The sequence below is a fragment of the Rhinoderma darwinii genome, chromosome 6, assembly GCF_050947455.1.
Source record: "Rhinoderma darwinii isolate aRhiDar2 chromosome 6, aRhiDar2.hap1, whole genome shotgun sequence".
NCBI lineage: Eukaryota > Metazoa > Chordata > Amphibia > Anura > Rhinodermatidae > Rhinoderma > Rhinoderma darwinii.
This window is the reverse complement of record NC_134692.1, coordinates 1,725,050-1,737,438: the sequence shown is the minus strand read 5'-3', so window position 1 is coordinate 1,737,438 and position 12,389 is coordinate 1,725,050. Positions and strand designations below refer to the sequence as shown.

At 45.3% G+C, this 12,389-nt stretch overlaps 2 protein-coding genes across 2 annotated transcripts in view; one reads left to right on the top strand and one right to left on the bottom strand.

Moving 5' to 3' along the window:
* Positions 1-542, bottom strand: part of LOC142655166 (protein mono-ADP-ribosyltransferase PARP14-like) — a 75,260-nt gene extending 74,718 nt beyond the window's left edge. The window contains exon 1 of the mRNA XM_075828997.1: positions 177-542. Coding sequence (XP_075685112.1) covers positions 177-366 — 190 coding nt within the window. The 5' untranslated portion in view covers positions 367-542. The remainder of the gene's footprint in view (positions 1-176) is intronic.
* Positions 1-12,389, top strand: part of PARP9 (poly(ADP-ribose) polymerase family member 9) — a 118,316-nt gene that overhangs the window by 14,789 nt on the left and 91,138 nt on the right. The window lies entirely within an intron of this gene.

Sequence of the window (12,389 nt, the reverse complement as noted above, 5' to 3'; positions counted from 1 at the left end):
CCCCAGTCCTCAGTACTTACCCCCCTCATCTCTGAAGTGTATCAGGATGTACCCCCAGTCCTCAGTAATTACCCCCCTCATCTCTGCAGTGTATCAGGATGTACCCCCAGTCCTCAGTACTTACCCGCCTCATCTCTGCAGTGTATCAGGATGTACCCCCAGTCCTCAGTACTTACCCCCCTCATCTTTGAAGTGTATCAGGATGTACCCCCGGCTGCAGTCCAAGTCCCGGATCTGACATTCTCCACCATTAGACTTGTTCTTGCTCTGGAAATGCAGCAGAAGTTTGTTCTTCACTTGTTTCAGGCTGTCGGGGCCCTCGTCCCACTTAAGAGCCACAGGGAACTGGTAGGGGCCGTCTCCCATGGTGGGGGCTCAGTGGAGTTGTTTTGGGTCTGCGGGTCTGTAGGAGCCTGTTCTGGGGGTGAGATCTATAGGGAGTGTCACACAAACAGCCCTGAGTTTCACTTTCATTTACTGCTGGCGCTTTACTCTCCCTGGGAAATCCCTCATTCTCCGCCATCAGCTGCTGAGTAATGTAGACACAAGAGCTAACACTCCACTGCGGGGGAGGGTAACCTGTGATAGCAAATGGAGATCCCTTATCCAGAGATTATTAACCCCGACACCCCCGGGCTGCTGCAGGAAGGTGATTGGTATCACATGTTCTAAGGTTCGGCCCCTGTAAATGTTGATCCATGTCAGACTTTGTGATGGTCGGAATATTACTTGCGCCTATTGTTTTTCATAGTGGAACACTGAGGTCGCGGTCTTGACGCAAATTTACCGCAACTTCCAGATGTCGCTGTGGAGTCCTCCCGTTATCAATAGCATGAATGATTCAAAGCGTTACCGCAAGGTGCGATACCGGACACCGACGTTACAATGTTGGGAATTGGCAGATCTGGACCCAGTTCACACTTTGTGATCCGGTTATTTGCAGCCGTCACATATACGGCCCCTCCATAAACTGCGTGAACGTTTCCCTAAAATATACTGGTTGAAGAGGAGAAACAAGGAGCGCACATCCACAATCTAATCAATAAACAGGAGATTCTCCGTTACCATTTTGATCATTGTATAAGACACTTGTCACTTCACGGCGACCTCCGATAAGTGGGTCCCAACTCTATTAGTTGCGCCCGCCACCACAATACCGCACCCCCAGAGAGAGCGGCCCAGAAGCACCCCTGCTGCCAAGCCACCTAGACTCTGGGCCACGTCCCCCCACAACAAGTGAAAAGATGGCAATCACTCACCTTTAGGGTATGTTCACACGAGGGCGTCCGTAACGGCTGAATTTACGGGGATATTTCAGTCTGAAAACATCCCCGTAATTTCAGCCGTAACGGCATGTGCAGGCGCTTGAACGCCGCGTCAATTACGGGCGTAATTAGCGCTGCTATTCATTGGAGTCAATGAATAACGGCTACAATTACGGCCAAAGAAGTGACAGGTCACTTCTTTGACGCGGGCGTCTATTTACGCGCCGTCATTTGACAGCGGCGCGTAAATTACGCCTCGTGTGAACAGACAAACGTCTGCCCATTGCTTTCAATGGGCAGATGTTTGTCAGCGCTATTGAGGCGCTATTTTCGGACGTAATTCGGGGCAAAAACGCCCGAATTACGTCCGTAAATAGGCCGTGTGAACATACCCTTAGATGCGCCCCCAGTGGCAATCTGAGAGCACAAGAGCAGAAACACTTATGAGGTCATTCCTTAATTAAAATCAGCTGGGCCAAATGCGTGGAGCGCTGGTACCAGACGTTGCAAAAAAGGGAAAGAATCTATAAGGGCACTGGCGGTCACAATTGCGACCGGACCCCAAAACTAGGGAGGCCCGTGGCCCCCCGCACCACATTAATGAAAAGTTACTATAGTAACTGGGGACTATGCAATAAACGACACGGGTCCCTGTTACTATAGTAACTGACCACTCCCCCTCCTCGTTCCAGAGCGCAGCGGCGGTTCTGACGTCACAGCGCCGCGCACAACATCCCGACCCTGGATGGAGTCAGGACCTCGGCTGCGGCTGAAGAGGAGGGTAAATTTAATATCCCTGTCTGCTGGAGCTGATGGGTCAGGGTCCGACTCCCGGGACCCCCACCAATCAGCTGTTTTGAAGGGGGTGCAGAGCTGGTACGGGCGCTACTTCCCCTTCATTCCGGACACTTTCTCACACTGAATCGCCGACACGACGTGTGAGGGAAATGAAGGGGAAGCAGCTGTCGTACGAGCCATGCACCCCCTTCTAAACAGCTGATTGGCGGGGATCCCGGGAGTCGGACCCCGACCCATCAGCTATTAATGGCCTATAGGCCATCAATGTTTAGGGACTGGACAACCCCTTTAAGCCTACCGTGTGTTAGGCTTAGATACAGGGTCCAACAACCGGTATCACACATGCACATGGCCCCTGTATCTAAGCTGACCACATGTGTTAGGCTGTTCACATCACTGCTGCCCTTCCATTGAGGGTTCTGTCGGAGGTTTCTGTCGGGTGAACCCCTCAACGGAACGGCAAACTGAAACCCCATCTTCCATTTCCCTCACCATTGATCTCCATGGTGACGGAAACATTGCTAAAGGTTTCTGTTTTTCACCGTTGTGATGTTTCCGTTGTTTTTAATGGAATCAATAGCGCAGTCGACTCGGGTACTGGTGGCGGTGGGTACCGGGGTAATAATGGGGGTGTGTTCGCCTCTTCATGTCTAACATCCGCCAGCGGCCATTACTAAGGTGGTAGTAATAAAGTTTCAAAAAATACAAGGACATAGGAAAAATATTTTATTGAAATAAAAATCCCCCCCCCCACAATCCTCATTAACCATTTTATTGAGAATAAAAAAAATTGTAATCGCAGTAGTCCTTGAATCTGAAGTAGTCCAACAACCAAACTTGTAAAAAAACACAAATACACAAGAATAAAGTAACACATAAAAAAGCAAAACAATTCTTATACTTACCTTTCCTGGGTCCAGCGCTGGAGCCGCAATGTCAGCGAGCTGAGCCCTGTATCTAATCCTATCATGTGTGATACTGTCTTCTGAGCTGTGTATCTAATCCTATCATGTGTGATACTGTCTGCTGATCCCTGTATCTAATCCTATCATGTGTGATACTGTCTGCTGAGCTGTGTATCTAATCCTATCATGTGTGATACTGTCTGCTGAGCCAATGTATCTAATCCTATCATGTGTGATACTGTCTGCTGAGCTGTGTATCTAATCCTATCATGTGTGATACTGTCTGCTGAGCGGTGTATCTAATCCTATCATGTGTGATACGGGCTGCTGAGCCTTATATCTAATCCTATCATGTGTGATACTATCTGCTGAGCCACTGTATCTAATCCTATCATGTGTGATACTGTCTGCTGAGCTGTGTATCTAATCCTATCATGTGTGATATGGGCTGCTGAGCCTTATATCTAATCCTATCATGTGTGATACTGTCTGCTGAGCCCTGTATCTAATCCCATCATGTGTGATACTGTCTGCTGAGCTGTGTATCTAGTCCTATCATGTGTGATACTGTCTGCTGAGTCATGTATCTAATCCTATCATGTGTGATACTGTCTGCTGAGCTGTGTATCTAGTCCTATCATGTGTGATACTGTCTGCTGAGTCATGTATCTAATCCTATCATGTGTGATACTGTCTGCTGAGCTGTGTATCTAATCTCATCATGTGTGATACTGTCTGCTGAGCTGTGTATCTAATCCTATCATGTGTGATACTGTCTGCTGAGCTGTGTATCTAATCCTATAATGTGTGATACTGTCTGCTGAGCTGTGTATCTAGTCCTATCATGTGTGATACTGTCTGCTGAGTCATGTATCTAATCCTATCATGTCTGATACTGTCTGCTGAGCTGTGTATCTAATCTCATCATGTGTGATACTGTCTGCTGAGCTGTGTATCTAATCCTATCATGTGTGATACTGTCTGCTGAGCTGTGTATCTAATCCTATCATGTGTGATACTGTCTGCTGAGCTGTGTATCTAATCCTATCATGTGTGATACTGTCTGCTGAGCTGTGTATCTAGTCCTACCATGTGTGATACTGTCTGCTGAGCCATGTATCTAATCCTATCATGTGTGATACTGTCTGCTGAGCTGTGTATCTAATCTCATCATGTGTGATACTGTCTGCTGAGCTGTGTATCTAATCCTATCATGTGTGATACTGTCTGCTGAGCTGTGTATCTAATCCTATCATGTGTGATACTGTCTGCTGAGCTGTGTATCTAATCCTATCATGTGTGATACTGTCTGCTGAGCTGTGTATCTAGTCCTACCATGTGTGATACTGTCTGCTGAGCCCTGTATCTAATCCCATCATGTGTGATACTGTCTGCTGAGCTGTGTATCTAGTCCTACCATGTGTGATACTGTCTGCTGAGCCATGTATCTAATCCTACCATGTGTGATACTGTCTGCTGAGCTGTGTATCTAATCTCATCATGTGTGATACTGTCTGCTGAGCTGTGTATCTAATCCTATCATGTGTGATACGGTCTGCTGAGCTGTGTATCTAATCCAATCATGTGTGATACTGTCTGCTGAGCTGTGTATCTAATCCTATCATGTGTGATACTGTCTGCTGAGCCCTGTATCTAATCCTATCATGTGTGATACTGTCTGCTGAGCTGTGTATCTAATCCCATCATGTGTGATACGGTCTGCTGAGCCGCTGTATCTAATCCTATCCATAGCTATAGGGTCGTGGTGCTATAGATATGCTGTCTCCTATATACACATATACATACACGCGCACACATTGGTTTTTGGGGGTCACATATGTATTGAGGCTATTTCCCCTGACGTTTTAAGTCCTTAGTGACGCCCCCGGCTGCTGTTGCTGCATTGTTGTCACGTAGGAGACCCAGCAATGTAGATGAGCTGCGGGCCGTCGGCCATGAGAAGTTTGGGGGGCCCAAGAAGAACCTTTGTGTCGGGGCCCATGAGCCTTTAGCTACGCCCCTGTATAAGGGCTTGTCCACACGAAGCGGAATTGCGGACGGAAAATACGCAGCAGAATACAGAAGCAGCAAAGTGGATGAGATTGAACAAATCTCATCCACACGCTGCGTAAATACCGAGCGGAAAATACGCTCAGAAATTGACCTGCGGTGCGGAAATTCATTCCACAGCATGTCAATTGTATTTGTCTAAACGCTTCTTATTTGTTGCGGGAATTTGCCATTAAATTTAATGGGGAGCTAAATCTCGCAACAAATAGTTGTTACGTTTTTTGCGGCGGGTTCGCAGCGATCCCGCTACAAAAAACGCAATTCAGAAAAGAAAAAAAGCCTAATACTTACCCAGAAGTCTGTGTTCCTTCCTCCAGCGTGACCTCCTGGGATGAGATTCCATCCCATGTGACCGACGCTGCAGCGAATCAAAGGCCAATCACAGGCTGCAGCGGTCACCTGAGATGAAACGTCACTCCAGGAGGCCGGCCTTCTGACATCACCCAGGCCGGCCTCCTGATTGGTGCTGCAGTTTCCCGTAGCGGAAATTCCGGGCAGAAAACTGCAGCACAGTTTGGTGCAGTTTTTCGCCCGGAATTCTCTGCAGCGCACAGGGTGGATACGCTGCGTGTGAACCAGACCTTAATATACTGGATGAGGAGGAGAAACAAGGAGCGCACATCCACAATATTAATCAATGAACAGGAGATTCTCAGTTACATTTTGATCATTGTATAAGACACTTGTTGGGTGAAGTCATAAGTGGCTTATATACAATTTGATCAAAATGTAACTAAGAATCTCCTGTTCATTGATTAATATTGTGGACGTGCGCTCCTTGTTTCTCCTCCTCATCCAGTATATTTTCCTAAAATGGGCTGTCCAGAAACACCACGTCTGTCCATGTGTCTGGTATTCACTTGACTAGTGATAAGCTGCAATACCAGACACAACCATAGACAGGAGGGGCGCTGAAATGTTTTCTAACCATGGACAGTCCCTTTAAATTTTTTTATTATAAACCACATATTTTGTGATCATGCACACCTCCGTGACCTTTTATACGGCCGCAAAAAAACAGATCCGCAAAACACGTAAAGTAGGATCCGCAAGTGGGATCAGCAAAACATGTTTCCGTAAGTCCCATAGAAATTAATGGTAGTTACGGAAAAAGCACAGCTCGCATGATAGACGGCTTCCGTAGCTGCCATTCACTACTATGGGCGTTACGGAAAAGTCATGGTCAGAAATCACACGCAACACAGAGCGGTAGAACAGGGTTTAGGGTAGGGCTGCGCAATTATGACCTAAATCAAAATTACGGATAATTGAACATGTAACCCCGATTACGATTGATGAACGATTATTTAGGCCACACCCCTTTTGCATGCTGCGCTATTGAATTAATATTTCTTTTCTGAGCCTGTTGTATACTACTGTATATAATATACCCTCTGACACTGCCCCACATATTACATTGCCCCCGTAGTGCTTCCCACACAGTATAATGTCCCTATAACTGCCCCCACACAGTATAACGCCCCTATAGTTGCCTTCCACACCGTATAATGCCCCTATAGCTGCTCCCCACACAGTATAAAGTCCCCCATAGCTGCCCCCACACATTATAGCAGCCATCCATACAGTATAATGCCTCTATAGTTGCCCTCCACACAGTATAATGCCCCTATAGTTGCCCTCCACACAGTGTAATGCCCTATAGCTGCCCCCACACATTATAATGACCCTATAGTTTCCCTCCACACAGTATAATGCCTCTATAGTTGCCCTCCATACAGTATAATGCCCCTATAGTTGCCCTCCACACAGTATAATGCCCCATAGCTGCACCCACACATTGTAATGCCCCTATAGTTGCCCTCCACACAGTATAATGCCTCTATAGTTGCCCTCCACACCTTATAATGTCCCTATAGTTGCTCCCCTGACATTATAATGCCCCTATAGTTGCCCTCCACACAGTATAATGCCCCTATAGTTGCCCTCCACACAGTATAATGCCTCTATAGTTGCCCTCCACACAGTATAATGCCCCTATAGTTGCCCTCCACACATTATAATGCCCCTATAGTTGCCCTCCACACATTATAATGCCCCTATAATTGCCCTCCACACAGTATAATGCCCCTATAGTTGCTCCCCTCACATTATAATGCCCCAACAGCTGCCCCCAATAGTGCCTGATAAAAATAATAATATACATACTCACCTAACCCGTTCCTATTACGAGTGGAGGAGATCCCTCTGGTCCTCTGGTCTGCGCAGCTCGGAGCAGACAGGCGCAATGACGTCACTGCCTCATGTCCGGCGATACATAGTGAATGGTAGAGAAGAGACCTTACGGCTCCCGGCTCTACCATTGGGTTTAACTGTATCTGCGTCCTGAAGATACAGATACACTTTAAACGGGGGAAAATAATTGTTAAAACAGAAATTCGCAAGATGACAACGATTAATTGTACTGAATTTATATTATTTTTCGTTTCAATAGTTTTTATAAGAAAAAAAAATAACAGTATTTCATACAAACATTGCAATGTCATCAGAACAGTAAAACCATCTCTACACAAAGAGTAAGTGTTAAGGCAGTCGCGGTTGGAGAGACGTCACGGTTACACAACAAGGAGAAAGGAATAAGCAAAAAGAAAACATGTATATCATCTATATCATCATAGCAGACGGCCCTTTCCCCTACCGGGGAGTAATAGTGACATCAAGACCGTAGTGAGCAAGCGCGCCACGTAGCAGAATACACACTAAGGGACCATGGATTCCATACTAGTGAGAATTTGTGAAATGAGGAGTTGCCCAAGGATATGATTTTTTCATATGCATAGGTCATGTTAATGAGTGTAGTCAGTTCTCCTAGCGCTCTCCTTCCAGTGGCGGCTCACCACCAGCTTAGCCATGACCAGAATTTTACAAATTAAGCACCGTAATGGTACAGGGAATGAGCCCATGTCTAGAAACAGCAGGGCCAGTTGAGGGGACTGGGGGATGTGACATTTGGAGACTGTGGACAAGAGGTCAAAGGCCTGAGACCAGTATGGGACATGCCCATAACGTATGATAAAGAGTGCCAGTATGGCCACAGCTTCTCCAACATAATGGGGACGACTCAGGGAACATTCTGTGCAGTCTATCTGGCGTTAGTACCATCGCAGAGAAGTTTTAACCGGGGCTTCTATATGTTCAATACAAGGTAAGGCTTTATAAATTAATTTAAATGCAGACACCCACGCTTCTTGAGAAAAGGAGCACCCCAAGTCTCTCTCCCAGGACCGCATGGGATGTGATTTAGAAAAAAGGGAGTGTGAGTGAAGCATATTATACACGAGTCTCCTGCCCCTGCTACGTTTAGAGAAATATCCAAACACTTTAAAAAGACATACAGCATCAAAATTATTGTAAGTGGTAACACAGTCCCTGATCTGGAGATATTGGGAGAAATCTGAAACAGGTACAGAGTATTGAGATGTGAGATGTTCAGAACTCACTAAGCGATTATCTTTAAACAAAAGTGAGGCATTAGTGATGGCTTTCAGAGACCACAAAGACAATGAGAAATTGGGGACAATCATAGAAAAAATATCCATAGGAATGTATGACTTTAATAGGGGGCTGTGTTCAGTAGATGTGCAAGAAAGACCAACACTGCAAGGTCGCCTGAGTTAATGGGGATAGGGAGTGGGGAGATGGAAGATCCCAAAAGGTCAAAAACAAGTCAGTTTTTAGGCTTATCGGAGATATGTATGAGGATTCTGTTTGAAGCCAGTGGATATTTTGATCATCATGCCACCAATCTGTGATTTGCGCCACAAGGGTGGCAGTATAGTAACTGTGTATGTTTGGGACACTCAAGCCACCCAACTTTTTGTCACGAGACAGTATATGCCGAGAGATTCTGGCCTTGCATCCAGACCAAACAAAGAGGGAAAGGGTTTTTTGGGCCGCCACGAAAAATTTAGAGGGCAAGCTAATTGGGAGGGTACGAAATAGGTACAACAGCCTTGGTAGAAGAAGCATTTTATATGTGGCTATTCGGCCAATCCATGACGTATCATATTGGAGGAGTCTATCAGATTCCGCATGGATGGATTGAAGAACAGGTTCATAATTAACTTTGTATAGGTCACAGAAGGAAGATGTAATAGTGATGCCTAAGTATTGAATCCCATCCAGTCTCCAGTCAAAGGGGTATTTCATTTGTAGGAAATATAATGTATCAGAGTCTAAATGTAAAGGTAACATCTGGTATTTTTGAGTGTTCAGCTTACAATAGGAGAGTTTACCAAAGGAGTTAATAACATCCATAACTGAGGCAAGCGAAATGGCAGGCTGGGAGAGGGAAAGAATAATCTCATCCGCGTACAGTGAGATGGTGTGTGTTCTGTGTCCAATTTTTATGCCATGAATTGAGCTATGTAGTTTGATTTGTTGGGCTAGGGGTTCCATAGAAAGGCTAAATATTATTGGGGACAAGGGGCAGCCCTGACGAGTGCCATTGGATATATTAAAGTCCTGAGAGAGGACACCATTGGTGTATACTCTGGCTGAAGGGGCAGAGTAAAGAGCCTGAATGGCGGTTAGGATGTTGCCATCAAACCCCATTTTTTGGAGGGTCGAAAAAGCATATGACCAATTAATGCGGTCAAACGCTTTTTCTGCATCTAGGGCCAGTAGTGTCGCCGGCTCGTTGGATGTTTCAATATGATGCAATAGATTCAAGACACGGCGGGTATTGTCAGACGCTTGTCTGCCCTTAATGAAACCTACTTGATCACTGCTTATTAAAGTGGGAATATAGGAGTAAGTCTATTGACTATCAGCTTAGCGTAGAGTTTGAGATCGGAATTAAACAGCGAAATGGGCCGAAGATTCTGAGGGGCGTCAGTGGATTTCCCCGGTTTGGGTATCGTAACAATTAGTGCCGCTTGATTCTCCCAAGGTGAGCCAAGGGACATAGCCTGTTGGAAAAATCTGCTCAAATAAGGAACCAGTTGGGGAGCAAACATTTTATAATATAAGTTAGTAAGTCCATCGGGACCAGGGGTCTTCCCCTGTGGAAGGGATTGTATAATTTTCTAAATTTCCGGTTCTGTGATAGGGGCGTTCAGTATCTGTAGCTGTTCTGGGGAGAGACTGGGTAATGAGGCAGATTGGAGGAAGTCATGTATGTCAGAGGGGATTGGTCGCTCTATAAAAAGGTAATCTTTAATATTATACAAGGAGGAGTAGTATTTACGGAACTGTTCAGCTATGTCTCTAGGGTCTAAAATCTTATTTCGAGAATGAGGATTCAGTAGATCTGGTATTCTAGACCTTTGATGTTGAAGCTTGAGGCGTGCAGCCAATGGCTTTCCTGCCTTATTATTTTGGGAGTAAAACTTCGCCTTCGTTTTCCTGAGAGATTTTTCATAATCTGAAAGACGGCACAGTCTAAGACGTTGTGTGAGAAGTAGCAGCTGTGAGGCCTGGGACTCTGTAGGAGTAGATTTGTTTTTATTATCTAGACGGCGAATTTCATCCATCAGAGATGAAATTTCCGCCAACCTCTGTTTTTTAAGCATATGGCCTAGTCTGATAAAGGTACCTCTGATATAGGCTTTATGAGCGTTCCATAGGGAAGTAATTCCGACATCTGGTGTGTCGTTATTTGTGAAGTAGTCCGCCAGATCTGTTCCTAAGGTAAGTCTATGTGTGGGATGGGAGAGGAGAAAGGGGCTGGATCTCCACAAGTATGTAGGAGGGGCGTTATAAGTTTCCATAAGTGTCAGTGTGATAGGTGCATGGTCCGACCAGCAGACATCACCAATAGTCATGGACTCAACTAGGAAGAGAGAATCCCTGTCTACCAGGAACATATCCAGTCTGGCATAGCTATTATGTACATGAGAATGATGAGTGAAATCCCTTTCTGAGCTTTGCTGCATGCGCCACATGTCATGTATTTCTTCCCTCCAGAATAAGTCACCTATAACAGAGTGTGAATGGTGAAATTGCGACGTAGAATCCAACTCAGCATCCATTATTGAATTAAAGTCTCCACACAAGATCAATTTGCCCTGTTTGTACTTGGAGACTAAGCGTATCATCTTGCACAGGAACTTCAATTGATGTTGGTTGGGGGCATACACTGTAACTATGGTATATTGGACATTGTTAATAGAACACAGCAAAATAATAGATCTGCCATTAGGATCAACTATTAACTCAGACATTTGGAAAGCAACCGTATTTTCACAGCCAGCAACGCACCCCTAGTTTTGGTTGAATAATGAGATTGGAAAGTGTTGGGGAATGCGGGATGTTTCAGGCGGGCGACATCATTCTTTAATAAATGTGTCTCTTGTATACAAAGGACATCACAGGAAAGTTTGAGAACTTCTTTCCACATAGTAGAACGTTTATATGGGTTATTCAAGCCATTAACATTGAGGGAGGCAAATTTAAGAGCCATGTCTATAACAGGTGTGCTGCTGTTTGCGAACCAATGAAAAGAATCGCATATTAGATAGGCCTTGCACCTGTAAATACCAACGCAGTTTAGATCTCATCAGAAAAGAGACATTGCGGCAAAACATGGAGATACAATGGCAGGTCTGCAGATATATCTAACAAAGTTAGGAAGAACATTAGAGGAAATGTGTCTGAACATTGATTATGTTCAGAAAGAGGAGGGGGGAAAACAGTCGTCTTGAAGACCGATACCGTGAACGGCAGTGCATCCAAATAAGCAAGCCACCTCAGCGTCATGGACGATTGCGAGATCGAGCCATGTGCCACTCATCTGTAACAGGTGGAGGAGCAGCTTTCGGCGTAGTATCCAGGAAAGTAACCCGAATGTTCCACAATTGAAGGAGAGAAATGCCGTCCTTTACAGATCTGATGATATGTAAGGAATCATTTTTGTGAACAAGCAATCGAACAGGGAAGCCCCATCTGTAGAGGATTTTGTTATCTCTGAGCGCAGAAGTGATGGGCAAAAAATGCCTCCGGAGTTGCAATGTAGCGGCAGAGAGATCTGCGTAGACGGAGACCATCTTATGTTGGGAGGGTAACGCATCTTTCTTCCTAGATGCAGACATGAACAAGTCCTTAATGTGGTAGAAATGAAAGCGAGCTAGCACATCTCGTGGGACATTGTCGGACAGGTGCTTCGGCTTGGGAAGCCTGTGTGCTCTATCAATGATAAGATCTCTAGAGGAGCAATCTGGAAGTAGGGCTTTGATAAATTCCTGTATGTAAGGCGTTAAATCTTTGGTAGCGACGTCTTCATGAATACCTCTGAATTTGACGTTGTTCTGACGAGACCTATCTTCCAAGTGAGCAACTTTTGCTTGTATGTGAGAAAGATCTGTTTCAAGATCATAGTGAGCATCAATGAGGT